Genomic DNA, 27,707 nt, shown 5'->3' on the forward strand with positions numbered 1-27,707 from the left:
TTGTTCCAATGGCTCATTGAATTAAAGAACAATCAGAGCAAGGTCTTAAGGTAGTTTGTTTGCTGGTGGCAATTATTTTTTATAATTGTATAATTTATGCTGCCAGTGTGCTAAAACTCTTTAAAGATGCCAATCTTCAATCTTTCAGAAATCATTCAAATATGCTGATTTATTGCTCAAGAAACATTTATGTATTATTATCAACAATGTTGAGAACAATTGTTCTGCTTACTATTTTTGAGGAAAGCGTGATACTTTGAATCAAATGCTTTAAAAAAACAGAATTTATTAAAATTATGCATTATAAATGTCACTTTAGATCATTTTAATGCATCCTTGATAAATACAAGTATTTAGAGTTAGACCGTCAGAGTGAGGACAAAGAGAATAAAATGTCCTCAAAAATTATGCCATTTTGGCTAGTCCTCACTTTCTGAGGGCCATATTTTAATGATCTAAGCGCATGGTCTATAGCACACAGTGTAAGTGCACTTTTGCTAGTTTAACGATGGGAAAAATGGTCGGCACGCCTGGCTCATAGTCTAAAAGGGTTGTCCCTAGTTTCTTAATGTGGATGTATTTTAGGCATAACATTCAATAAACCAATCAGTCTCATCTACAATTCTTTTTAAAAACCAGTTGCGCTTGCACTTGGTGGAATATAGACACTCATATACTCACACAATTTTTTTTTTTTTTTACTAAAGTTTATATTAGAGATGCTGTTAAAACAGCTCTGTCTGTCTTAATGCTGTCATAAAGAAGGGCCATAAAACTAGCATAATGACGGTCTTTAGGAAATGTAATGAGCACATTAAAGGGAATTAAAATAATTGCGGTATTCCCAGTATTGCTTTATTTTACATTGGTTTGGTGCCATTACAAAACTGTGAGTATTTGGCTGTGTGAACAAGCGGGAACCTGGGCATCATGTGCAGTGAATGAAAAGTCCTGTGGGCACAGTAGTCTTCGGGGTTAGGGAGGAGAGAGAGGAGATAAGACAGACTGCGTTTCCCAGGAGGCTATGCTATCTCTAGCAGTCAGCCAGACAGTTAGAATGGGTCATTCAGTTTATTCAGACACATGCTGACAAAGCCAAAAACATACACGTTCACACACTCACATAAAAACGCTGTTCAAACAAACCCGCTCTGTTACATACATTTCCCTAGTCGCACACCAACAAGCCTTGCAGTGTTGGGTTAAGTGATCCCTAAATAGGACTTTTTTTTTCTCTGTTAGTCTCAGATCCAATGTGGCTCCCATAGATGAGGACTGGGCCTCAATTTGCAGAGCCACAATGGCCGTGCGCTGATGAAGAGATATCTCAAATGAGATTCACAGCTGTCTTTTTTCCCATTTCTTCAGAGAAGGCTATACAATAGCAGAATCCAGCAAGAGTCATGTCATTCACTCTTATGATTATAGATAGCGTTCAGGCAACAATGGGCTGCAGAAAGATTTGAGGTGTCAGAGAAGGTGAGAAGGTCTTCATAAATCTTCTTTTATACACTGAAAATTACTCAAAAGACTGTGAAGAATGGGAATGAGAGGCTACCAGAATCAGTCTGGCTACTATTGATTGTAGTTGGGTTCCCAGACATGTAGAGATGTATAATTTATGGGAATGCTATGTGAAACCTGATTTTCAGTGGGCTTCGTTTTGGTTAACAATATGGCCAGTGGAAATAAAGGAACAAGAAATTCCATGTAGAAGACATTGGTTTAATTATATATATATATATATATATATATATATATATATATATATATATATATATATATAGCAATATATATATTTTTTTTTAAGTCACGGCTCAAGTAATTTTCAGGATCAGCAAAAAAAGCATTATTAAAGTGAACAGTCATATAACAGACAATAGTTGCAAATGAAGTAATAGTAGTATTCAGGTACAGAAATGTAATTATTAATGTATATAACACTATAGTGTCCACTGTATAAATTAAATACAGATAATTTTTTTTGTTAAAACTGTGTTTGTTGTTTGATTAACATAAATGACAGACAGCAGCTGTCACTTTAAGCAGTCACTTTAAGACCTAATGCACAGGTCCAATATAATGATAAACATCTGATTTCTTTCTAATAAACAGTTTTTGCATACATCTGTGCATGCAGATAACCGTGTGCAAATACCAAACAGAATTCTCTTTCACCTTTTCTTGTGCTTGAATTGTTTAAAATAATAGGTCAAATAAATGTAAATTAAATGTGTAATTGGCAAGACAAAACTTGTGCAAATAAAACTCACTCTATAGTTGTTAAACTACTCAGCAATTAATCCGCAAATTACATGCAAACTGAATTGCGGGGCCTTGTCCGTACGGATCATGGCTCAACTATGATCCGTTACAGACCGATCAGCATCCAGAAGCTAAATTGCTTTTTAACATTTCTTCATATTTCATCAACATTTCTCTCTGTTGCTTCCCCTTATAGGTCGGCAGACGTGTCCACCAGAGAAGTTTGACTGTGGTGGCTCGACAAGCAAGTGTGTGTCGCTGTCATGGCGCTGCGATGGTGAAAGAGACTGTGAAAATGGAGCAGATGAGGAGCAGTGTGCTGCAGGTAGGTCCAGGGAGGCAGAGAGAAATAAAAAGGAAACTGCTAAAAATAGCTCCTGTATGGATAATGCATAGTCAGACTTCAGTGGGCTATGTGTGTGAACTTAATGGAGTGGAGTGTAGATAGTGATGTGTGAGTGAACTACAGAAACACACAGATGTTTGATGTTATCGTAGGTGACAATCTTTTTATTATGTCTTCTTGATATTATAGAATGGATCTTAAAAAAAAGTTTTTTAGTTACAGACCCCCCGACAGTTGGCTCTTGCATTGATAGATTATCACAGTGGGTGGGAGTGAGTGCTGTATGTGTTAGGACTATAAATAAAAAAGCAAAATAGCAATTCTGCTTACACACACACTTTCTCTTTCTTCCTCCTTCTCTCTACACACGCACACACACACACACACACACACACACACACACGCGCGCACACACGCACGCACACAGTTACTAATCTTGCTGCCAAATATATCATGCCAGGTATATCAATTTAATATTAGATTATAAACAAATATTGATTTTGCTTTGCTCTTTGACATGCAACCTATGCAAACATTGATTCTCCAACTACCTCTTTTATCAAGAGATTATGTTTTATACCTTTGACCTTTTAAAGCCCTTCAGGATCTTTATAATTATAACAAACTACTGATGTAGTGTGCTGCAGACTAAATCACATGTTTATTATTATTAGTAGTAGTAGTAGTAGTATAATATTGTCTATATTACTGTCTGTTTTTGCATTACTTCCGCCATGTGATTCTTGTGATATTTGTGATTTGATACTTGTGATTGTTTATGCGTGGTGACTGGCGAGCAGAGTGTGTAGTGCATTCATTATATTAATTGCAACTGAATGTGCTATAATCCTAAAGAGAATATTCTTGAAGATTGTGCATCTCTAAATTAGTTAGACATTAGAGGCTGTCCATATGTTGTTGTTTTATTGTCAGTTCTAATATAAATGTGCCACATCGTAAACCTAAATGTACTGATGAGATCACACTGGTTGAGCATAAAGAGGATGCAAAGAGATTATTGTGTTTTCTGCATTGACCATAATCCATTAATGTCTACAAAATACATTTCACAATTTAATTGCCTTGTTGTGTTCATAATATGTAATTATCCCGCCTTTTATCCAGCCTAGATGCGTGTGCTTTTTATATCTCCAAACAGCTGAGCAATGTCTGTTGTCTTTGTGTCTCTAGGCTTAGGCTTTCTCTTATACTTAATCATGCAATAATGAAATACAGAACACGTCTTTCAACTCTAGCTCGATCTTTTATGGTTTTCCATTTTCGGACTATTAGCACTATGATTAGCACCGTGGCAGCATTTGTTTATCTCTGTGGATTTATAGCTGTGATTTGCGTGTCACATGGCCTTGCGCTGAACTGGAAAATAAGAGCATTAACATCACTGTAATATTTCACTGTCCTGCTGATTATAATTGATTTCCTGCTTGATGTCTGGTCCTGAGACTTCAATTTTTTATTATAGAATAACCTGCAGGACGGCTCCTTTTGATTTATAATTGAAGGTATTGAGACACGGTCTATGAATACATATTACTCTTAATGCTGTACAGCCTATAACTTCTGAAGAATCATGTTCCCACAAAAGTCACATTTCAAATCCTTTTCAAATCAGTCACCTCCACATGAACGAGGAACTTATCAGTGAGGTGTGGCAGACAAGGATTGATTGTAGCATTTTGTGGGTTTTGCTCATTTATTAGAAAACGTGTAGCCTAAACCTAAACCTATATAAAAAAAGTGTATATATATATATATATATATATATATATATATATATATATATATATATATATATATATATATATATATATATATATATATATATATATATATATATATATATATATATATATATATATATATATATATACAGTCTAACCAAAAAATCTTCAGACCAGACACCAGATTTTTACCAGACATTTCTACTAGTGCGTTATAGTTAATTTATGCCAGTGAGGATAGCAAAATAAAGTAAACGGACATATTATACACTCACCCAAAGGAAACATTAGGAACACCTGTTCAATTTCCAATTAATGCAATTATCTTATCAACCAATCACATGACAGTTGCTTCAGGTCCTGGTCAAGACAATCTCCTGAACTCCAAACTGAATGTCAGAATTGGAAAGAAAGGTGATTTAAGCAATTTTGAGCGTGGCATGGTTGTTGGTGCCAGATGGGCCAGTCTGAGTATTTCCCAATCTGCTCAGTTACTGGGATTTTTGAGCACAACCATTTCTAGGGTTTACAAAGAATAGTGTGAAAAAGGAAAAACATCCAGTATGCAGCAGTCCTGTGGGTGAAAATGCCTTGTTGATGCTAGAGGTCAGAGGAGAATGGGCCGACTGATTCAAGATGATAGAAGAGCAACTTTGACTGAAATAACCACTCGTTATAACCGAGGTATGCAGCAAAGCATTTGTGAAGCCACAACACGCACAACCTTACGGCGGATGGGCTACAACAGCAGAAGACCCCACCGGGTACCACTCATCTCCACTACAAATAGGAAAAAGAGGCTACAATTTGCATGAGCAAGAAATGGCCTGGTCTGATGAGTCTCGATTTCTATTGAGACATTCAGATGATAGAGTCAGAATTTGGCGTAAAAATGAGAGCATGGATCCATAATGCATCAGGCTACTTCCAGCAGGATAATGCACCATGTCACAAAGCTCAAATCATTTTCAAATTGGTTTCTTGAACATGAAAAGTTCACTGTACTAAAATGGCCCCCATCACCAGATTACAACCCAATAGAGCATCTTTAGGTTGTGGTGGAACGGGAGCTTCGTGCCCTGGATGTGCATCCCACAAATCTCCATCAACTGCAAGATGCTATCTTATCAATATGGGCCAACATTTCTAAAGCATGCTTTCAGCACGTTGTTGAATCAATGCAATGTAGAATTAAAGCAGTTCTGAAGGCGAAAGGGGGACGAACACAGTATTAGTATGGTATTCCTAATAATCCTTTAGGTGAGGGTATATATTATATAAATTTGCCACTGTGACATCACATATCCTGCAATATCCAAACAAGCTGTTTTTGGAGTTTGATAAAATAAATGGTTTGTATTATAATTTAATATGTATTGATATTATAATTACTATGTATTTATTAATATGTTATAATAATTTTATAATAATGTTAATAATAATTTGTATTATAATTTAATATGTATTGAGAACATTTTAAGCTATGAAACTTGGAGCATGTTTTAATGGTTTAAAGATCTCTTATGTCAAAAGATCAAGGCAAGTTTGATTTCTTGTGACATTTTAAATCTGTACTGTCATGTAATCAATTTAATAGATCTTTGCTGAATAAAAGTTCTATAATAAAAATTCTTACTGACCCTGAGCTTTTGAACTGTAGTGTAAATACAAATATTAAAGTTTAATTAAATAATTTAATTTAATTAATACAGTTTTACGTGATTTATTGTAAATAAATTTATGATTCTAAAACCAAACATTTTTACTATATTTTTAATATCATTGTTACAATGTTATAATAATTCCTGTTCCCTTTCAGTCGGGTGACCATGGTTACATACGTAACCGAGACGTTTAACTTGTTTTTAAAGGAATTGTTGGAAAAAAAGTCCAGACAACATCATGGCATTATGATAATTAATAATTATCGTCTGTATAACAATGTGTAATGGTGAGAATCAACAATTATTAATAGTGTAATGGTGAGAATCAACAATTATTATTATTATCTATTATTATGTACCACTGCACAACAAAAACAACATAATAGATAAAATAGTCAGCAAACAGCAAAACACTTACAGCATAATTTAGTATTGCTGCAGTTGCATGCTGGAAGGTCAGAAATCAGCAGCTTTACACAGAGTTTGTTCAGAAGCATGTATTAGGTTAGTTGGAACAACATTTGGGGAACAGCATTGACGTTTTATAGATTCAAAGTTCTTCGCAGCCCTGTGGGCTGGATAAAATGCAATAGCCTTTTACAGAGTATTATAGTATAATGCTAAAAACATAATACTGTTTTAGTGCTTTCATTTGTTGAAAGGGTCAGCATTGCCCTTTTAATGGCTTTACCACACGCTACACACATGTAAAGCCTTCTGCACCAACAAAGCCCTTTTTCAGTGTGCAAAAGGTTGGAAGATTTACATAAAACATATCTTGGAGTCACAGACATGAATAATATACCTCCTAACATCATATTCCCATTTCTGGAGAAGAAAGGTGGTATTTGCCCTCAAAATCAGCAGGGTTTTTTTTCTCTCTCTCCCTTTCCCCTCTATTACCTTAATCTCCAGATACACTGCGAAGGGAGCTTTTAAGTATAAATTATTGTCAGTAACCTGCATTAAAAATGCACAATCAAAGTACCCTTTGCTCTTGCGGAAGCCATATGAAGAAAGTTTGAAAGGTTTTAATTTCCGAAACTGCATTTAGGCAGAGATGGGCGTCTGCTGAGGGAGAGCTGTGGCGTTTAGCTCATTATGCGGGTGGAGTTCTATGACGCAAAGGGAACAAATTCCTCAAAGCCTCAAGCGTGTGAAGTTAAATTGCTAGTTGCTGAGGTTCTTAATAATAAATGTCCATGTTTGTGTTTATAAGGTACAGCACCGTGTAAACTCAAACGTGTACTCTTTTAGTTTTTACTTTAAATTATACATCCCCAGTTTTGATCTCCAGATTTCAGATTTCCACTTTCAGTTTTCCTTGACCAAACTAACAGCTTGATTGTAGAAGGGACATTTCCATGTGTATGGATTCCTGTAAGTCCATTAGTAAAAATGTACTGATTATGTAATAAAAATAGCTCAAGCTAAAAACAAGAAAAATACACAGCTCTATGCCAGTATAAATTAATGCAGCACAAGTTTCTATCATCAATTTCACAAATTAATGGTTTGACTGAACTGCTATGTTTAAGGTTATTGTTAAAGCACAGGGCTGGGAACGACTATAGTGGAGAGGGACAATCTGGTGTTTAACATGCATCAATTAATTCAAGTCACATCCCTCTTCTTTGATTTGTTAGCTTTGCATCTAAGAGAGGCAGATATATCAAATGAGCTGTCAGTTTCCAAAAGTGCCACTAAATGTTCAGTTCGGTCCTGAACACCAAGTGAAGGATCACCGGATGTGCTTGTCACTCTTGTGAATAGCAGAACTGTGTGCGGACAGAACAAGATTAAGCTCTCAAACAGAACAGTGTCAACGAAATTTATCTGCTGTGTGTACATGGCAATTAAAAATGTATGACTTCCAGTCACTGCAAATGTGTGAAGGTGTCTTTAAGGATTGTCTTTTTTTCTTTTGTTTGTAAGAATAAATAATTTTTATTGGTGACTCTCAGCTCTTTTAATGTCTATTAAATGCTTGAGTGTTTATGTTTTATGATGTAATATGTAATATAATTTGATTGTAATTATCACAGTTAGATTTGTGTCGTGCTGTGGGTGATATTACCCTTGAGAACTTGTGATTCTCTCTTTATCATTCTGTGTTCCCCACCTCTGCCTCTCATTGTACATCCATAGAGATTAATGTACTGCACAGACACCCACTTGATTCCTGCAGACACATCAAAAACTAATGAGGAGAGATACAAAAACAAGCTAATGCAATAAAAAAGAGATTACAATATGGCATTTGTGAAACTCTAGAGTATATAGACTTCTGCTTTGGAAATTTAGCCGTTACTAGAATGAATGTATTTTTTTCTAAATCGATTTTACACATTTCTCCAAATTAAGTTCAATGGTCTCCAAATGATTACAAATTGCCATCCAAATAAATATTTTAATTCATATTGAAGTTGTGGAATTTCTTCATGTCCTAAACTATTTCTCAAGATTTGGACTTAACGAAAGAACGGACGTAAAATGTTGAATCCGCACCTGGAGCTCACTTGACTTGAATATCTCTGCAGGCCCTTTATTGGTTGGAGAAGAGTTACTTTCTTTATCAAAGCTTGTGGTCGAACACTTCTCATCTACAGGAATAAATCCAGAATTGAATGTAGAAATGGATTCCTATTGCCCCTCCTCTTCCTCTACCCAGTGCACACCTTTTCTTTGTCGTCTTACTCTTTTCACCTGGGTCCTCATTATTTTTTCCCCCTGAATATTTACTCATGACCTCTTTTATGAAGAGCAAAATCATGATAGTTCTGTGTGTCATTTGCATTACTTGTGCAGTGTGTATCACTAACCCATTAGATATAAATTGTATTCTTTTTGACAAGATGCTCTATTTGAGTCTATGGTCTGTTGGATCAGTATTTGGAGAAACTTTGTGGGTGGTATTTGGAGAAAATTACAGTACATATTTGAATGCCATCAAGAAAAATGCACATTCTATTTAGGTCATTTATTTCAGTGGTTCCCAAACATCTTGTAGCACGCACCCCTTTCTAATGTTTGATACCTGTCAAGCACCCCCACCACCTTATTTCGGTTAAACATCACATTTTTTAATAGCAATAACTAAATACAAATATTCTCTGTATATAAAAAAAAAATCAACATTTCAGTTGTAATATAATATATATACAGCATAGAGTTAGGGGTTCGGGGCATGCTCCCCTGATACATTTTTTGAATTTTCTGATCTACATATGAGCATTCTAAGATGATATTTGAAAGCCAAAAAAATTATGAGAAATAGCTTTAAAACTAAGTCAGTGGGCAGTAAATTATTTGTCAATTCCTGCTCTCTCCTCATCTCCAACACAACTTATTTTGCCCTGTCTCTTCCCCTCCCAAAGCATTCAACAAAACGTATAAATTGATAAATTTATAGGGGGTTTTTTTATCTGAAGAAAACATATTCATTAATGTTTCTTGTCCTCTCACATTGACAGTATAGTTAATTATCACATTAAATCACATTATAAATTAAACAAAGGTTTATTAGTTTGCCTGATTATTTTTATCGGTAGTTTAACATTTTAATCCTAAAACAGCTGCCAAATATGAAATGCTTAGTTTAGCTACCACACCATACCTGGAGGAGGTCCATATTCCATGAGTAGGAATATAGTTTGGGCCCTTTAAAATATGTGCGTTCCCCTTTGAACTGCCGGTATTTTGTGTGTGTGTGTAGAACTGTGCCGCGATTCACGTAAACAGTGAGAAAAACACGGACTCGAGAGCGCTGTTGTTCAGAAAAGTAACCTGTGTATTAGTTTTAGCCGATTGTAATGTATTTAGTTCAATAAAACACATGTACTGTAAGTGGGGATGGTGTTAATTATTTACCTGAGTGAAAGTGAGCTTGCAGTGAATTGCGCTCGGACTGCAGAGAATGTGAAAAAAACACACTTTTCTTTCGACCTAAAATGAAAAGGCCAGGGCTTTGATGCAGATGTGCTTGTAAAATGAAATGAAAATATGATTTACTATAATTTACTACAGCTTATAATGTGAAATTTGTATTTATCAATAATACTCGGAAATGTGAATTTTATCCAAGTTAGATACGTAAAAGAAAAAAGAAAAAAAGAGACAATATTCTGCCATTACAAACATTCTCTCGCGCACCCCCGGTGGTCAGTCTGCGGACCCCATTTATTATCCATTTATTAGCCTGATGTGGTCATACTCAATTCAAGTCAGAATATGAGTCTGAAACTGCTCCATTGGGCTGTGATTATGGGGCGTTTCAACAGAACCAGGAAAGACCTCAATTGGATAGAGCTACAACCAATCAGAGCAACGATGCGCCGCATTGTCAAATGTCAACAGAGCTCAACTGCACTGTGTTGCCAAGTCCACGTATTTTTCCGCGGGTGGATTTCTATGTCCGCGGGTTGAAGCGACTATTATGTGATATATAGACCCATGAGTGCGAATTTGAGCAGGCAACCTTGCCAAAATAACACATTTTACCCCCCCAAACGTCATTTTTTCCACAGAGAACCCCCCGAGAAGCTATTGATTAGGGCTAGTAGTTGGCGGGTTTTGTTGTAAAAACTTGACAACCCTGTCTGCACGCGTGCTGAAATCAGGCTGGAATATATAATGATACACAGAGTACTTACCCAACATGATCATCATTTCTGAGAGAAATTATGAACGTGAATGCATATACAAACAAGCTCTCCATTTAGAATTTGAGTAAATATAATCAAAGCCCCTTTAATGACGTGCATGATTACGTTACTGTTGATCATCTGTTTGTCATCGTCTAAAGCCCGTCCTGATGTTTTCATTGGTCCGAACAGTTTCTGTTCGGAGATAATTACTCCTCTATGAATCAAGGCCAGACCGAACTGCCCGACCTAAACATTTTGTGGGCGGGGCTAAGTTCGACTGGCATCCAGGCTATCCATTTATAGCATCTCAAAGTATGTTGAGATACTCTGCCATTCAAAATGTTGGGGTCAGTTTTTTGAAAGAAAATAATACTTAAAACTAAATTGATCAAAAGTGACAATAAAGTCGTTTTTTTAACAAAATATATATTTCAAATAAATGCTGTCCTTTTAAACATATTTAAAGTTTTGCTTAATATATGCTTTGCATAAATGTTTCTTGAGCGCCGAATCAACAATAATGATTTCCGAAGGATCATGTGACACTGAAGACTGGAGCAATGATGCTGAAAATTCAGCTTTGCCATCACATAAACTAATTACATTTTAAAATATATTTAAATAGAAAAGAGATGTTTTAAAATGTAATAGGCATATTATTTCACAATATGTTTTGCTGTATCCTACCAAACCCAAAGCAGTGAACACTGTAACAACAACTATTTGACATGCATTTGAAATATATAACTGATTCAGTCATGAAAATCAAACATAAATGTGAAGTTGCATTTGCAACTCACTCAGGGTCAGATAAAGGTCATGTTTGCTGTGTGTAACGCAAGCATGTTTACTATGACAGGTACTCAACTGTAAACTCATTCTCATGTAACTACCTTGGCCACACACCAGAGCATATTCAATGAATTAAGATCGAATGGAAATTGCAGTCAAGCATTAAGGCGTGTAATGTCGATCATTGCCTTGAGATGACTAGGAGAACAGATAAGAGATTCAAGAGGAGCTAGTGAGACCCAGAAGATCTTAATATGTGGGTGGATGGTGGATTTGAATTGCACAGATACAGATAAAAATACTGAGATCTGAGATGGAAGGTAGAAATATATTAAACACCAGAAAAGACAAGCACGTGAAAGAGTCTCTTAGTTTGTGGAGAAAGAGGTTATGTGTGGGAGTATATATACACAGTTTTTTTAGTTTATGTGAATGCTATATCTTTGCTTTTCTTGGTAAGGCTACAAGCAAACAGTATTATGTGTGTCCTCTTTAATATAAAACAGTGTGGGTGTAATAAATTGATTCTCTTTCTTCCAAAACCTAGTGAGCTGTCCTATGTAGGCACCTATGTAGGCAGCATCCCAACAAGGGACTTATTCGGGGTCTTCTATAGCCTGTTTGTGTGCATGCATGCATGTGTGTGTGTTAGGCAATCAAATATTTAGGGTCCGTGAGTAAAAAAAAGTTTTTAAAAGAAGTCTCTTACATTTTCCAGACACTGTTACATTTATTTGTTCCAAATACAGTAAAAATAATACAATTGTGAAAATATGATAATAATTTAAAAAGTCAGTTATCATAACGCGTAATGCGTGATGCTTTCAATCTTGATTCATTATCAATTTATTTGTAGTATATACTGTTGTACATAATAAGGAAAAAATTGTCAAACGTTTCTTGGGTAAAATTATGTGCTCGCATTTATTAATATTCACTTGTATGTGAATATATAAGTATTATTATTCATTAAAAATATTAGGATGCAAGTTATTAACGTATTAAAATGTAATATTTAAAGAAATCTAGTGTTTGATCATATCTAAATATTTATTAGAATGCAAAGACTGCAATACGTTTTTGACCAACTAGATTAGATACATGTATATTTATTAAAGAGCCATAAGTCACCTACTGGGTAATGGCATTACAAATAAACATTATTATTATTTTTCCACAAAATTACTCTAATTTTCCTCTTTGAATTAGAATTCTCTGTTTTAACCTTAATTACTACACTAATTGTAATATAAATAATACAAATATTAGAAGAAAAATATTTTAAAGGGATAGTTCACTTGAAAATTCTGTCATCCTTTACTCAACCTCAAGTTGTTTCAAACCTGTATGAATTTCTTTCTTTAGCTGAACACAAGGGAAGATTTTTTGAAGAATGTCAGTAACCAAACAGTTAACTGGAGCCATTGACTTCCATAGTAGGAAAAACAAATACTCTTGGAAAAAAAGTCAGTGTCTCCAGATAACTGTTTGGTTACTGACATTCTTCAAATATCTTCCCTTGTGTTCAGCTGAAGAAAGAAATTCATACAGGTTTGAAACCTGAGGTTGAGTAAAGGATGACAGAATTTCATTTTAAAGTGAACTATCCCTTTAAGTGGTCATTAATTGACAATAAAATATAATGATAATAATACATTTTATTTATAATCCACTTTATATTTAACAAAATCTCAATGTGCTAAAAATTATTGCACAAATAGTATTTAGTACCAAAAGATCTCCTCAAAATATTCAATGAATATTGAACTAAAATATAGAACATTTATTTAATTGAAAAATAGTTACGATGTATGGTCACATTTGACCATACATTAGTAAGGAATACCTGAGGACTAAATACAAGAATAACATTGTTACAATGTTGCATCTCTATCACTCTCCATTATAAAACAATCCTGTGAATATGGTTGACTTAATAATTAATGCACACTAACTCTATGCTTTACTGTTCACCAAAACTTGCTGCAAACATCTGTATAGTGAAGCTGTTGTGTATCCGCTTAAGTCATTCAAATGCATTGAAACAGCGCTAGAAGTATTGAGCGCTCCATGAGGCATGTGACTGCGCGCCGCCGGGAGACGAGAGCATGTCCAACTCTGCTTTTCAACGCCTCTGGCTTCAACATTATGTCACATTAGCGCCAAAACGATATTTATGTTTGAATTTCACATTAAGCTTAAATAAAATAAAAGCTTAGCTTTGTTTAATATCAAAAGCAGGTTTGGCAATTTGACGTGAGATTAAGTAGGGCGGAGTGAGAGCGTGACACAGAGCCTGAAAGCGTGTCTCACGCCAAATGCATGAGAGTTGGCAACCCTGGTGAGGTATTGTTTTGAAACTTGTGAGAAAACGCCAACTGGAATGATTCGCCCACAGGGCTCGCAAAATATTTTTATCAAACAATCACGCTGATTTATCTCCTATCCACCCACAATTAATTAACTGTGAACCATGCATCACTAACACACACGCACGTGATCAATGCACATCAAGAAAGGAACGTTATTTGACTATGCCCGTTGGCAGCCTGGTAATACGTTTTTGTTAGCCTGTCTGGAAAACACATATCCAAAGGCTGTTGGGATTTTGCGAGCCCTGGCCCATACATGTCCAAGTCTGACCACGAAACACAGCATAATGAACCAACAACACCACAAATAAAAGATTCTCCAGCATGTGACAGTGTGCTAAGTTAAGTTCAGTTAGACACGTACACATAATCAATAGGTATCAAACGATCTGTAACAATGCAATGCTATCACATATAAAACATTTTTAACTCACATTAGTGTGTTGCTTCATTCATTATTTTAATATCATCCTGCCGCAAATCCAGTTTCTTGTTTACAAACGAATCTGTGTTGAAATTAAGGAACGTGAATATGAAGGAGCTGGATATTCATTAAAAATAAAGTTCATCCATGAAACTTATGCGACATGTTTATTGCTTGGAAGTTCGATCGGGTTTAGCTCCACCTATGTTATTTATCTATGACATGCCATACAATAATCGGTAGTGGGACCACATAATCAGGCGTTCATCTTCTTCGCTTAAGGCTGTTTTTCACCACACTCTGACGTCACATGAAGGCACATTCCCAGATCAAGTTTGCTGAGCCAGCTGTCAATAAAAGCTTTTCTTTGACTAATAAGGAAGCTTTCAGCTCTGAAACTTGCAGGATATTCTTATTTTAGCATTACCTTTAATATATCAAAAGCTCAAGGGAAGGTCTATTTCTCAATGTATAACCCCTTTAAATGCAATTTATTCCTCTGATGGCAATGCTGCATGATTAGTTATTACAGTGTCACATGATCCTTCAGAAAACATTCTAATATGCTGATTTGCTGCTCTTTTATTATCAATGTTGAAAACAGTTGTGATGCCTAATAGTTTTTTTCAGGCATCTTTGATGAATATGTAGTTCTAAGAAACTTTATTTAACAATTGAACAACGCTACTGTGACTTTTGATCAATTTAATGCAATCTTAATTTCTTTAAAATCTTACTGACCTCAAACTTTTGAACTGTATTATAAATTCTTTCGCTAAGAAATTTGAACTATTCTATTTAAAACTATCTTTGCATTTTATAATGTATTACTATATTATTGTTGTTATATTATCATTATTTTGTACTCTTAAATATATAATTTAATACATTTTGGACAATTTTCCCCAGAAGCTTGTTGCAGAGCATTTTGGTGTTGCCATGTCTATTTTAGGATGTCTGTGTAGGCAGATTTGCAATAGAGCTTTCTTGCCCCCCTTTTCCCCCTTTTCACCCAGAGAAGGCTTTAGCACTATTTGGGTGCTGTGAAAATTCTCATCACTGCAAAACACAACCTACAACACTGCTGCTGCTGTACCACTGATGAGGGCTTGACTGTAATAATGAAGTATTAAAGTATCTGCTGAAGCATTTCCTCAAGGGAGATTCAGAGGGGCTAGATGCGACACAACTAGAATATCGATTAATCGGATTATGTCAGTATCTTCAGGATTATTAACGGCAGTTCATGTGATTACAGTAAATAATAAATCTGTTTTCATGCATCCATGTAAAATTATAATTATAGCACTGGTGGAAAGTATAAGCTGCACTTTGTTTTAGATATCTTTTTTGTGATGTTGTTCTTGGTGTTATTTTTATTTCCTGGGCGACATCAAAGATAATGAATTCTGAAATTTGCTGTCTGATTCTGTTTATTTCCTGGGTGACATCGAAGATAATGAATTCTGAAATTTGCTGTCTGATTCTGTTTATGTTAGTCTGATACTCTATGATTTCTAGTGACATTTATTAATAAATTGCTTTTTGATAATACAAGAATGAACGTTTGTTCATTTCAAATCTAGGCGCTAATCATTATTACCACAATATGATGGGTTTTATTATGTTATGGAATATTTTATGTGCACAATTGTCTATACAGGGAAGTTTTTGCCCTTTTAGGCTTTATGTGGGTGGGAATATTGGCTGTACTCAGCACACAGTTGCATAGGTCGAGGTGTTTGCACCCGTGTAATTCCAGACATTTTGCTGAACCTTTTCTATCCCCTGACAATAGCCTGATATTTCTCTTTCATCTGCACTGCCATTTGGTAATCCACCCAGAGGTAATGCCCCCCTACCCCTGGTCAACATATAGCCGCAATCCAGAAATTGTGAAAATGTCTTTCCTTTCACCGTAAACACCTGAAGGCTTGGTGCAGAGAGGTTTGTACAGAGCTCTGTGCTCTAAATGAATTTGTAGCACAGAGGGGTCAATCATTTCCAAACTGTATAATAGTTTAGACCATTTCAGCTGCTCTCTCAGTCATTTCTACACTGTAAAAAGGAACTTGCACTTGAGGAGCTATTTCTCTCATGAGTCACATTGGGTTATCTAGCAGATAAAATGACCTTCATTGGTGTCAACCAAATCAGGTTTGATTGAGTCATATTAATTAATTTCTTTGTGTTGAATAAAACTAGTTGATTTAAGGTTAACTCTTAAAGTTTGTAAAAAAAAAAAAAAAAAATGTGTGTGTGTGTGTGATGTTGATTTTGTTTAGTTTTTTTTGCTTTTAGATCATGTACAGACCCACTTAGAAAAAGGTTGGGACACTGTAAAAGGAATTCAATAATTTACTAGATGGTAATAGAATATAGATAACATATCAAATGTTGAAAATGAGACATTTTGGATTAGCATGGCAAATATTGGCTTCTTTTGGATTTCATGAGAGCTACACATTGCAAAAAAGTTGGGACAGGTAGCAATAAGAGGCCTGAAAAGTTAAATCTGCATATAAGGAACAGCTGGAGGACAAATTTGCAACTTATTAGGTCAATTGGCAACATGATTGGGTATAAAAAGAGCCTCTCAGAGTGGAAGTGGCTCTCAGACGTCAAGATGGGCAGAGGATCACCAATTCCTCCAATGCTCCGGCGAACAGTAGTCATCGTCTGCATAATATTATCCAAAGATTCATAGAATCTGGAAAAATCTCTTGCGTAAGGGTCAAGGCCAGAAAACCATACTTGATGCATGTGATCTTCAGGCCCTTAGACGGTACTGCATCACATAATGGAATGCTACTCTAATGGAAATAGCAACATGGGCTCAGGAATACAGAAAACAGTTAGGGAACACAATCCACCGTGCCATTCGCTGTTGCCAGCTAAAACTCTATAGGTCATAAAAGGTCACTCACCCTTGTGAAATAACTGTCCTGAAGAGGCGACTGAATATTAACTTCACGGGTGCTAGTTTTTTTTTAATTATTCTATAAAGTTCTTGGAAAGGTTTTGATTGTAGTAACACTATGAGCTGCACATATTGCTGGCAAAACCCACCCAATCAGCACGAGGACATTAAACTTAAATCTATTAATTCCCTCTATTAAATACCCTTTTGACATTTCCACTTTTTTTTCTAAATAAGTGCCTCTCCAAGATTAAATATTATGGGACAAGGAAGAATGAGTTTTCCCTCACACAAGAAGAGTCCTATTCCAGATTTGCCAAACAAAAGGTTGTATTCCTTCTAACTTGTGGCTGACTAATGAACCACACTAAAAAACTCACAGAATGACTGGCCTGAACTAATTCCCTGTCCTCTTCAATTTCTCCTTTTTGCAAGTATATCCTCTTTCCTTTACACTGTGCCTGCAGGCGCACGCTGTTGTCAGCACTAGGAAAAGCTTCATGAGGGGGATCAAGTCCAAAGCATCACAGTCTTTAGCTGCTTCAGTATGTTTGTGGCATCTCATCCCTTCAGCTCAGTGCATCATGGTTACAGTCTCTCTCTCCCGATGGAGGGTATTCTGTCTCTCTGATACTGCTATAATATCAGAGAGATACTATAGTATTATGGGCTGATGGAGGACAGTGGTGAACGCACCATTAACTCTGTGCTGACTTAGTGCCTCAAGCCATTTGCTGAGCGTAGCAGGAGCCTCAGTGCTAAAGATGCCCCTGGTGGCTTGTTCTCATAGAAATGGGGTGGCCATTTAAATTGAAATATCTCTGGTGAGACTGTTTTGTTCTTCTAGTCTTCTTACGCATTACTTTAAAAGGTGACGTGTGTGATGTTTTATATGAAAATGATTTTTCCTATTCCAGTTTGATGTACAGAGACAAATATAGAGTAAATTATGAGCATTCTTGAGGAGTGTTCACTGAAGTAATTCATTTCCAGTGAGGTTTTAAGATATAGCACAATTGCAAGTGTTACATTGCTTTTATACAACAGTTCAATAAATAATAAGTTACTATTTAGAAATTTAGCTGTATTGCCAGTTGTCTATTTTGTCTATTTCCAAACAAATCTATAACAGAATCAACCATCCTAGTTACATGGGTATTTTGGTTGGCGCTTCTCAGCAACACTCAGTAGTGAATCGGAATAGATCAAGCTTTTTGAACAGATTGATTGAATGAATGATCCTGTGACTCACTTATAAAGAGTTACTTTTTTGTCTCCTGAATTATTCAGTGTTTTTCGACACACTGTGGGAGGATGACTCAATGATTAACTCAAAGATAGTCAACTACTGGTGCATTAATTTAGCCTATAGAAAGAGTCATTCAAAAACCGTGAAATGCTTTTGGAAGTTGGAATGTCCTGCAGTGTGGTGTGCATCAAGTTATTGAAGAGGAATTTAGCTAATTATTTTATAATTGTATATATTTGTTACTGTACAACAGTTAGTTCCTGGTCAAAAAGAGCTATATGTATTTCACATGCACTTTTGCTATATTTATTTCCACTCTGTGTTGTTTGTCTGTGTGTGGTTCAAGGTCACAGAGATCTTGCTAATGTAAAGCCCTATCTACTACCTGTCTGTTGTTGGCCCGGGGAATGCGTATTTGACGCTGGTCGGTGGAATTCAATTGACCTGCTTTGAGCTTTTCGTTTCCCTCTTATAAAATCCATTCACTGTTGTGCATGACCTCTAAAAGAGATAGCATCAAAAATCCACACAGCAGACTTATCAGCAGCCTTTGAATGACGATGTCAGCCTGGCTCAGAGCTGTGTGTGTTTAGGATCCAGAGTATACTCTTCTATGTCTCTGAAACGTTGGGAAAGGTGTATATATATATATATATATATATATATATATATATATATATATATATATATATATATATATACACCTTTCCCAATGTTTCAGAGACATATATGAGTATATTCTGGATCGTAATATATATAATATCTGGATCGTAATATATATATATATATATATATTAGTGGTGGGCCGTTATCGGCGTTAACGTGCTGCGTTAACATGAGACTCTTATTGGGCGATTAAAAAAATAACACCGTTAATCTATTCTCAAAGTTGGTTTGGGACATACCAACGTTGTCTATACCAGTGTTTCCCAACCGGGATGCTGTCTAATGGAAGCAGGCTAAAAGGTGTAAAAGGTGCCGACAGGCACTTGCACCGCGGTTCATCTCACATCTGATGAAGCATCTTTAATATCGGTTGAAACTTGAAAATAATGCTTTATGTATGTTTCTGTCGATGGATACACATGCTGGCTTCTCAGTGATACACTACAACAACAGCGAGAATAAAATAAAAAAAAGTGGGCAAAATGGTCTCTCTTTGTAAACTGTTCAGTGCATGCGAGTGCTGCCGTATGACCGAATATGACCAGTCATTTCGCCGTCATCACCCACTTGGAGAGCTAGAAGGTGCGAGTGAGAGAAGATTTATCTCTGTCCACTCATCCGAGAGCAAATGAGCAAATGTCTCACAGCGCGCAAATATTGAGTAATCTTTCAAGTCTTGCGCTTGAACGGACAAACTCACACAAAAAGTATGTCAACATGTCCATCTTGTATCCAAGCAGACATACTCTGAATATACCTGAACAACCTGAATCTTTTGCTCAATAGTATTTATTTGTGCTGCTGCTGCTAGTATTTAAGTTATTTGTTCTTATTTTCTTTATTTTTATTTGGCAGTAGTCCTTTTTTCCCTGAACATAGTAAATACAGAACCGTACTGAAACCGTGAACCTAAAACCGTGATACAAACCGAATTGTGAGCAATCTGTACCGTTACACCTCTAGTGTAACGTATGTGAGAGGATAGCGCACACATTCTGAAAGCCTTCGGCAGAATTCAGATGAGCCATTTTAATCTAGATTTCAAAAATTTCAAAATGAATCTAGATTAATCTAGATTTAAAAAATATTTTATGCCCACCTCTAATGTATATACAGTTTTACATTTTTGGACAAAAAAGAATTAGTGGTTCTCGCTAGAGGTTGACGGATAGTGGATTTTACAGATTCGATAACTAGCTTGGGCTGTATTTGCCTATAACCGATTAATCAACCGATCGTTTTTAAAATGGTTACTGGATAAAAACAAACATAACACTACAAGGAAAACAGTCCTGAACTTTATTACAAAACAAAAGTACTGAATCATGAAAATGTCCTAAATGAAATAAATATTTAAATAAAAATAAAAATAAAATGAGTTCTACAGAACAAATTGTAAAATCATTTCACCATTAAAATATTACAGGTCAAATGTGTGTTTCTTTTAGACTTGGTAAACTCAACCTGATCTGCTGGCGATTTGATTTCGCCCTCAGTCTGGAAACCTGTACATTCATTTCTACTGCTTCTGTTACACTTTTGCTGGAACCAATCACATACTGGCTTATCCACCTGATGGGTTTAACACAATGACTGATAGAGAAGCAATGGGTCGTTGCCCATTGATCACGCCTCTTGTGGTCTGATTGGTTGAAGGACTATCTTATTGCTTACAGAGTCATTTGAATTATGCTTCTTTATCACTCCTCTTGTGCAGTAGAAAATACAGAGCAGACTTCTCCAACCAATGTTCAATCTTAAATTGAGCTTGGTCTGGAGATAGGTAACACTTTGTAAGTTTTTGGTGTTTTTAGCACCTTAGATACAGTTGTAGGATAATGGTTTGGTGCTGTTTTCATGCCTAAACAACTCTTTATTCTACAAATGGATTGGACACCTTATCAGTGTAGTACTTAGCAAGCATGGCTAATTTATGTTTAGCATAGGTTTGATTATTGTGTGATTTTATACATTCAGTTTACATCTCCTGCAAGTGTATAGAGCCGGATGATTTCATTTTCATTCCAGCTTGCATGTGACAGTACTGTCTGAGATCACTGATGTATGAAAAGCTGTCCATGTTTGTTCTGCTGCTCTTTGAGATGATGTTGTTTCAGGCTGGTGTCTACATCACAGGCTGAGCCCCGTTTTCATTTTCACTCCTGCCCTTCTTCTCCCTTAAGAGAAGAGCAGGGTCAGCCAATCCAATCTCCCACTCCTTAGAGCAAACACAACCTTCCATCCCATGCTCTGTATGTATACACAAGAAAGACTCAATCACTCCCCTTTCTTTTAACAACATGCTAAGTTTTTGTGTCTGTCGTGACCTTGACGTCAGAGAATTGTAGTTGCTAGATAATATCTACATATTTCACTCCTGTGTCAAATTTATAATTCAAGAAGATTTTATTCCAATCCTTAACCTCAGCTATTCGATACTCATTGAAGTCCTTTGAGTATGCAACAGCAGATGCAGAGGTTGCTTTCCTAATGGACTTTGTTGATTCTGTGTGTTTTTTTTTTAGCCAATTAGATGCTTGTTGGCTAATTAGCTTGGCAAAAACACAATTAGTAGCATATCTCATTGAGCATTATTGTAATTGGCTTCAAAAGCAACCAGCGTAGGTGGTGAAATATTATATACGAATCAGTTGAAGTGCAATGAACAACAAGAATGACCTTTCCGTGAGCAGCACAAATAGCATTGATTTCGAGTCCGGCAATACAATTTTGATAATGTCACCATTTTGACGGTGAAAGTGTTTTATGAGCCCCAGCTGCTCTTTGCAGATGGTTTGCATATTTACAGGTTTATCGACGCGAAGTCACAAACAGTCAGGATCGATTGCTCTCCCAATCCCAATTCTCTCAAACACGCTCACACCCGATCACATCCTCATAAGCCTTTTCAAATCCTTTTATAAAACTAGCCTCCGTGAATGTAATACCCATTCACCTTAGAGGTCTTCAGGACGTTATTCCAGTGGGGTGGGTGACCCCATTAAAGAATGGACAGGCGTTTACTACAGCACAGTTAAGCCCATTTAGTGTCTGTCGCCAATGTGGGGCTGAAGTGTGAACCTCAGGTCATCTGCAGCACAGTTGAATCAGTGAGGTCATGGAGCTCATATCAGCACAGAATAGCTCTGAGCTCATGCTCCATTTGCCATACATTTCCAGTGAGCATTACTGTACAATTCAGTCATTTTACTGTAGTGGTACTTCATTGGTTTGGTCACATGGCAGTGTTAAATAGAAATCTCTTTTTTGTCCCATCACTGAATCACAATGAAACGGGTTCCCTTTTTTCAGTTTTGAAATTGAGAATGGCGTAACATGGTATCACAGTTTAAATTGACATTATACGTTCAAGAAACTATAAGGGACTTTTTGGAAAGAAAATAAGATGATGATATTTGTACAACTTCCTGTTTGAATCAGAGCTTTTCTGTTAAAAGAACCTGTATTCTATCCGGTGTCTACTTTGCAATCTGACAACTATGAGCAAGTTCAAGTTCTCTCTCGCTTACGGGTGATCTGAAAACACCAATAAACATAAATAAATAAGCTACATTTCAGCATCTCCATTTGAGATTTTCTGCTTAAATTGTCATTCAGGTGGTCTGTGTTCTGTCAGGACTCATGACTCACGCCGTTTGTGCTGTTTGCGATTGTTTGGCTCATTTCTGTAGCTCACGCAGAAGTGCAGTTATTCAGCAATCATAGCAGAGCTCAACATTATTATTCATGACTATTACAAATAAGGTAATAACAACTCATTTAATTCTAGGGACAAATCCTAAGCATGTAAATTTACATGTAAAACCGTATCTGGAGATTTTTTGCCCTTACTTAAGCCCCATACCTTCTGTGTAGATATCAGAGAGCAATTTAAAATATTGTATCAATGCATTCGATGGCATCTTCAAAGTAATTGTTTTTAAATTCTGTTTAGTATGTATTTGAGATACTTTTTAAGACTTTGTCCTAATATAAAGTACTCTCTTCTTTTTTCCAGATGCCAAGGCTTGCCCTGCTAAAGAGTTCCAGTGCCGTAACCGTCTGTGCGTGGCTCCCACGTTCGTCTGTGATGGAGATGATGACTGTGGCGATGGCAGTGATGAGGAGAAGTGCACAGCGGCCACCGCCAGTACCTGCGGGCCGCACGAGTTCCGCTGCAACGACTCTGAGTGCATCCCGGCGCCGTGGAGCTGCGATGGAGACCCCGACTGCAGAGACAAATCAGACGAATCTATGGAGCGGTGCAGTCGCAGGACGGAGCCTCAAAAGCCCCATTGCCCTGCGGGGGAGTTTCGGTGCAGGAGCGGAGAGTGCATTCACCTTAACTGGAAATGCGACGGGGATGTAGACTGCAAGGACAAGTCTGACGAGGCCAACTGTCGTAAGTGTACAAGAAAATTAAATGTCTTTAATATACTGATCACTCTTATCATTCTCAAGCACATTTTTCCTTAGTTATTTACATTAGAGCGGGTTGCTGCGTGGTGAATGAGTTAATTAATTTAATTAATCAATTTTACCACTTGGCAGCATTACATGACTCCTTAATGTTGCACGCATGCTGTTCTTGCCATTATTTTCATTTTAAATTACTACCACGTCTTAGTAAAGCAGTAAAGCACTTGGTGTACTGTTGTTCATTTAGAATCAGTCCCCTTTTGTCTGTTCATTCTAATCTGTTAACAAACATGCATTGCATGTATACCAACATAAATTAATTTGGTTTGTTGGTTTTTAGCCTTACATTGTCAGTGTACTGATTTTGCTTAAAGGGTAGATAACACAGTTTCTGCCAATCTCATGTTAATTTTGACTAACTATAGAGTAGTTTAGCATCCGTCATATCTCCAAAGACAGATACGCTGTACTGATTCTTTCCGAAAACAGCCAAACTCGTAGAGGCTTTTGCAGAGCTAAAGAGTCACAAAAACACACAATACATCATGACATTATCCCTGGATAACTTTCGACTCATAATACATTCATGTTGTTGATGTTCTATGCGCTTACGCGCCGATTGCCAATAAAACAAAGACATTTGATGCAGTTTCAATCATGACCAGGAACAAACAAACACACTTGCAGAACAAAAAAACAAACAGCATCCTCTGTTGCCTTAATGCTAGGTTCTTTGGGAGGCTGAACAAGGTTATCTTTCCCTCACAACCAAACACACACTTCTTTAGTGACATTATTGATTTCGTGGTCTAAAAGCAAAATGATGGCTTCCGTAACCTGAACGAAGCTCGTTGAGTGACATGCTCTTACTCTCACTGTATTTGATGTGCGCACGCGGCGCACACTCATCCGGGAGAAGTGCCCATACAAAAAAATTCACCTTTTATTAAGTCATACTCAAAAAATCTTTTTAAACTTGTTTGAAACCTGAGTGTGAATAATTTTTTTTGGGTCATATTTAGCATATTTAACAGTGTAAATAAGTCAGAATGCATGAATTAGCATTTATACATTTTTATAAACAATTATAAGAATAATATAATAATGATAATAATAATACAATACCATTTTTCTCTTAATCCTAGCAATTTGATGTAGTATCAACAATGCATTAGAAATTGAAATTATTTGATTTATATCTGTTAAAGGATATTATAATTATAACATTTTAACATATTGACAATTTTAGTACAATGTAATGTTTTAAAAAATAGTCTTAAAAGAGTAACACTGTTTGAACATGCTGCACTGTGTCTATTATATTGAGTCCCAAAGCCTCTTATTGTAATACCTATCCAATGCTTTGCCACAATAATTAAATGTCTTTGAAAAATGTTTGTTAATACATGCAAATAAGCTGTAATTAATTAGCATATCATGTAATTTATCATATTTTTAATTGATGTATAATACAATCGAATCAGAGTCAGTCAGTGCGAATGCTCCTTAATATTATATTTCAAAGATGTGTTTCTCCATGAGGCACCGGGAAACAATCATGTGTTTGTTTGAGCACATGTAATCCTGAACACACAAAACCAACCACTGAAAATTGTTTGTTTTCATGTGCATGCTAATGCAGAGTATGTGCCCAGAGATGTGCACAGTTTGTTCTAGCATGTATTCGTGTGTTTGAGATAATGATGTTCTTTGTCCATGGGTTTATGCCATGTAAGCTACTGTGGTAGCAGCATCGTAATGTGCCCAAGTCTTGTTGGTTGCTAGGCAACAAGTGTGTTTTGAGGTATGGCAGAGTGCTCTTGAGTAAGCACTGCATGCATGTTGCCTCGCTGTAGGATTCCTGTAGAGAATTGTGTGCCCTCCCCCAAATAATTTTTGTTCAGAATGCAGAGCAAACTCAGCAAAGTCATACTTTGGTAATTTTGTATTGCAGGTAATATTACAGATGCATTCATATAGAATTTAACTGATTAACAGTATTGAACTAATATTTTGTGTCTCACTCAAATCCATTTAGTTTTAAGGATGGTTAGATATTTTTACAGAAAAACAGGGCAAACTGTACCCCAAAAGTATTTTTATGTTGTGTATTGTGTTTTTTAAGAATATAACAGCTCAGACTAGTAAGTACGACACAGTGTGCCTTTTTTGGGGGGGTTTTAAACGCACGTAACTGCTCACAACAACATGCACGACAATGTGCTCTCCTGAAATTAATCACAGTGTGGTTCTTTTTCCACAGCCCCTCTATAAAGTACACTGTATGTATATATAAAGGGATTTTAATCTGAAAAATGAAGAACTTTCTTTGCCAAAGAGCACATTTGTCATTCTTTAGTGTGTTCCCTTATGCCCCAAAGTAAGTGACTGATTGTTTTTAATGCTCAGAGCTTTTTTCTTAGGAAACTCTCTTGCAAATATGCTGTTACTTTGAGATCTGACAGGAGGTTAAAGCCAAAACTGTTTGCTCTTTTACCACTAAAGCTCACACACATGCATGTGGGATGGGTGATTTATTATTAAAGTGTGATGGTGAGTGCTTTAGTATGCATGTTTTTATCAGACAACTCATCTCATGGTTTTCCCTTAGTCCTTTACTTTTAAATGTATTTATTTGGCAGATACTTTTAGCCAAAGAGACTTTATTGCTTTACTCCCAAAAAAAGTACTTTTTAATGGAAAGTTATTAAATTACATTTTTCTTTACTTACTTTTACTTTAATCTTTTTTTACTTTTTGTCATCTTGGCTAGGCTTGCATATTTAGTTTTTTTAATAATGTTCTTTAAAAAAAAAAAAGTAAGGACCCTTTCCCACCAAAAGTGAAATGAATAAGCCTCAGGCTGAAGGAAATACAAATTCACTCCTGTACAATAAAGGGAATGATATTCCTAATATTTATTTTGTCTTATAGCTGTGCTGACCTGCCGTCCTGATGAGTTTCAGTGTGGCGATGGCTCCTGCATTCACGGCACTAAACAGTGTAACAAAGTGCACGACTGTCCAGATTTCAGCGACGAGGCTGGCTGCATCAACAAAAGTGAGTATCTTCAACAATCTCCCTTTCACCCTCTCTCTTTTGATTAGCCTCTTCCGGCAACAGCAGTGAAGATGAAAGAGTAGAGTGCACACAATCATGTAGCCCCAATCAAGTTCACATTCACACAAAGCACTACAAGGCCAAACAGATGTACTCCTGACATGATTCCGAGATTTCATGGCACACTTCCCATTGGGGCATCTTCAATCAAATTCACCTCAAAAGATTAATTAATGCCATGGCTATATAGAGTATCTGGTTAGTGATGCATAACATGATTTAAGTAGGACACAGGATCAATCCTTCGCTGAAACAATATTTCTGTCAACTAATCAGTGCCCTGTGATTAGGTTTAGGTATAGGATTAGGCCTAACCTAAGGTTTGTTGGTAGGAAGTTTCTTCCAAGACCAGCAAACTATGTTTATCCAGAAACCTTTCCTGTCTTGATAAGTCATGTTTCAAAGTTCACGCAAAAATGTAAAGTCTTTTATTTCTTTACCCTCATGTCATTCCAAATTGCTTACTTTTTTCTCTAAAACAAAAAGTTATTTAAAGGTGCACTATGTAACTTTTCTGGTGCACTAGGTTGCCTATTCCAAACAAAGGTGTAGTTTGATGATGCCAAGTTTGAGCACAGATTTTTGGCACGTGGTCTTCACCTCATAGCCGGTGGAAAAGAATCAGGATAGGACTCGGCAGAAATCAAGTTCATGGATGCAGTTATGAACGTTACTGTAGTATGAAACAGAGCAGGGCCGAGTGTTGTGGGAGCTGAGCAAGGCCGCTGGAGCGATTGTTAATAAGATGAACACGACACGCCTCGACAGTCATGAGTATGAGACAACATGGGTTTTGAGGTTTTGTTTATCTTATTAGACACATTTGAGTGTGTTGAAAACTTTTATGGTGCTACTCTGTAACTTCACTCAGCTGCTGTGCAACACCTCTGTGAATTCACTCAGCTGCTGTGCAACACTTGTTGCACACTGCAGTAAGCGTAAAGGAAACTGAGGGTAACACAGATATGACGCAGTTAACAATTTTAATCAATTTAATGCTGGGGTTTCTTGGTTAAAATAGCAATTTTCTCACAATTTACAAATAGTTGGAAACATTTAGGATATAGTAAGTACTCAACTAA

At 36.4% G+C, this 27,707-nt stretch overlaps 1 protein-coding gene across 4 annotated transcripts in view; it reads left to right on the forward strand.

Moving 5' to 3' along the window:
* Nucleotides 1-27,707, forward strand: part of lrp8 (low density lipoprotein receptor-related protein 8, apolipoprotein e receptor) — a 195,489-nt gene that overhangs the window by 124,553 nt on the left and 43,229 nt on the right. For all 4 annotated transcript variants that reach the window (XM_067459878.1, XM_067459880.1, XM_067459879.1 and 1 more), the window contains exons 4-6: nucleotides 2,462-2,590; nucleotides 23,105-23,488; nucleotides 26,440-26,565. In XM_067459878.1, coding sequence (XP_067315979.1) covers nucleotides 2,462-2,590; nucleotides 23,105-23,488; nucleotides 26,440-26,565 — 639 coding nt within the window. The remainder of the gene's footprint in view (nucleotides 1-2,461; nucleotides 2,591-23,104; nucleotides 23,489-26,439; nucleotides 26,566-27,707) is intronic.

The sequence above is a fragment of the Pseudorasbora parva genome, chromosome 12 (assembly GCF_024679245.1).
Source record: "Pseudorasbora parva isolate DD20220531a chromosome 12, ASM2467924v1, whole genome shotgun sequence".
Classification (NCBI taxonomy): Eukaryota; Metazoa; Chordata; class Actinopteri; order Cypriniformes; family Gobionidae; genus Pseudorasbora; species Pseudorasbora parva.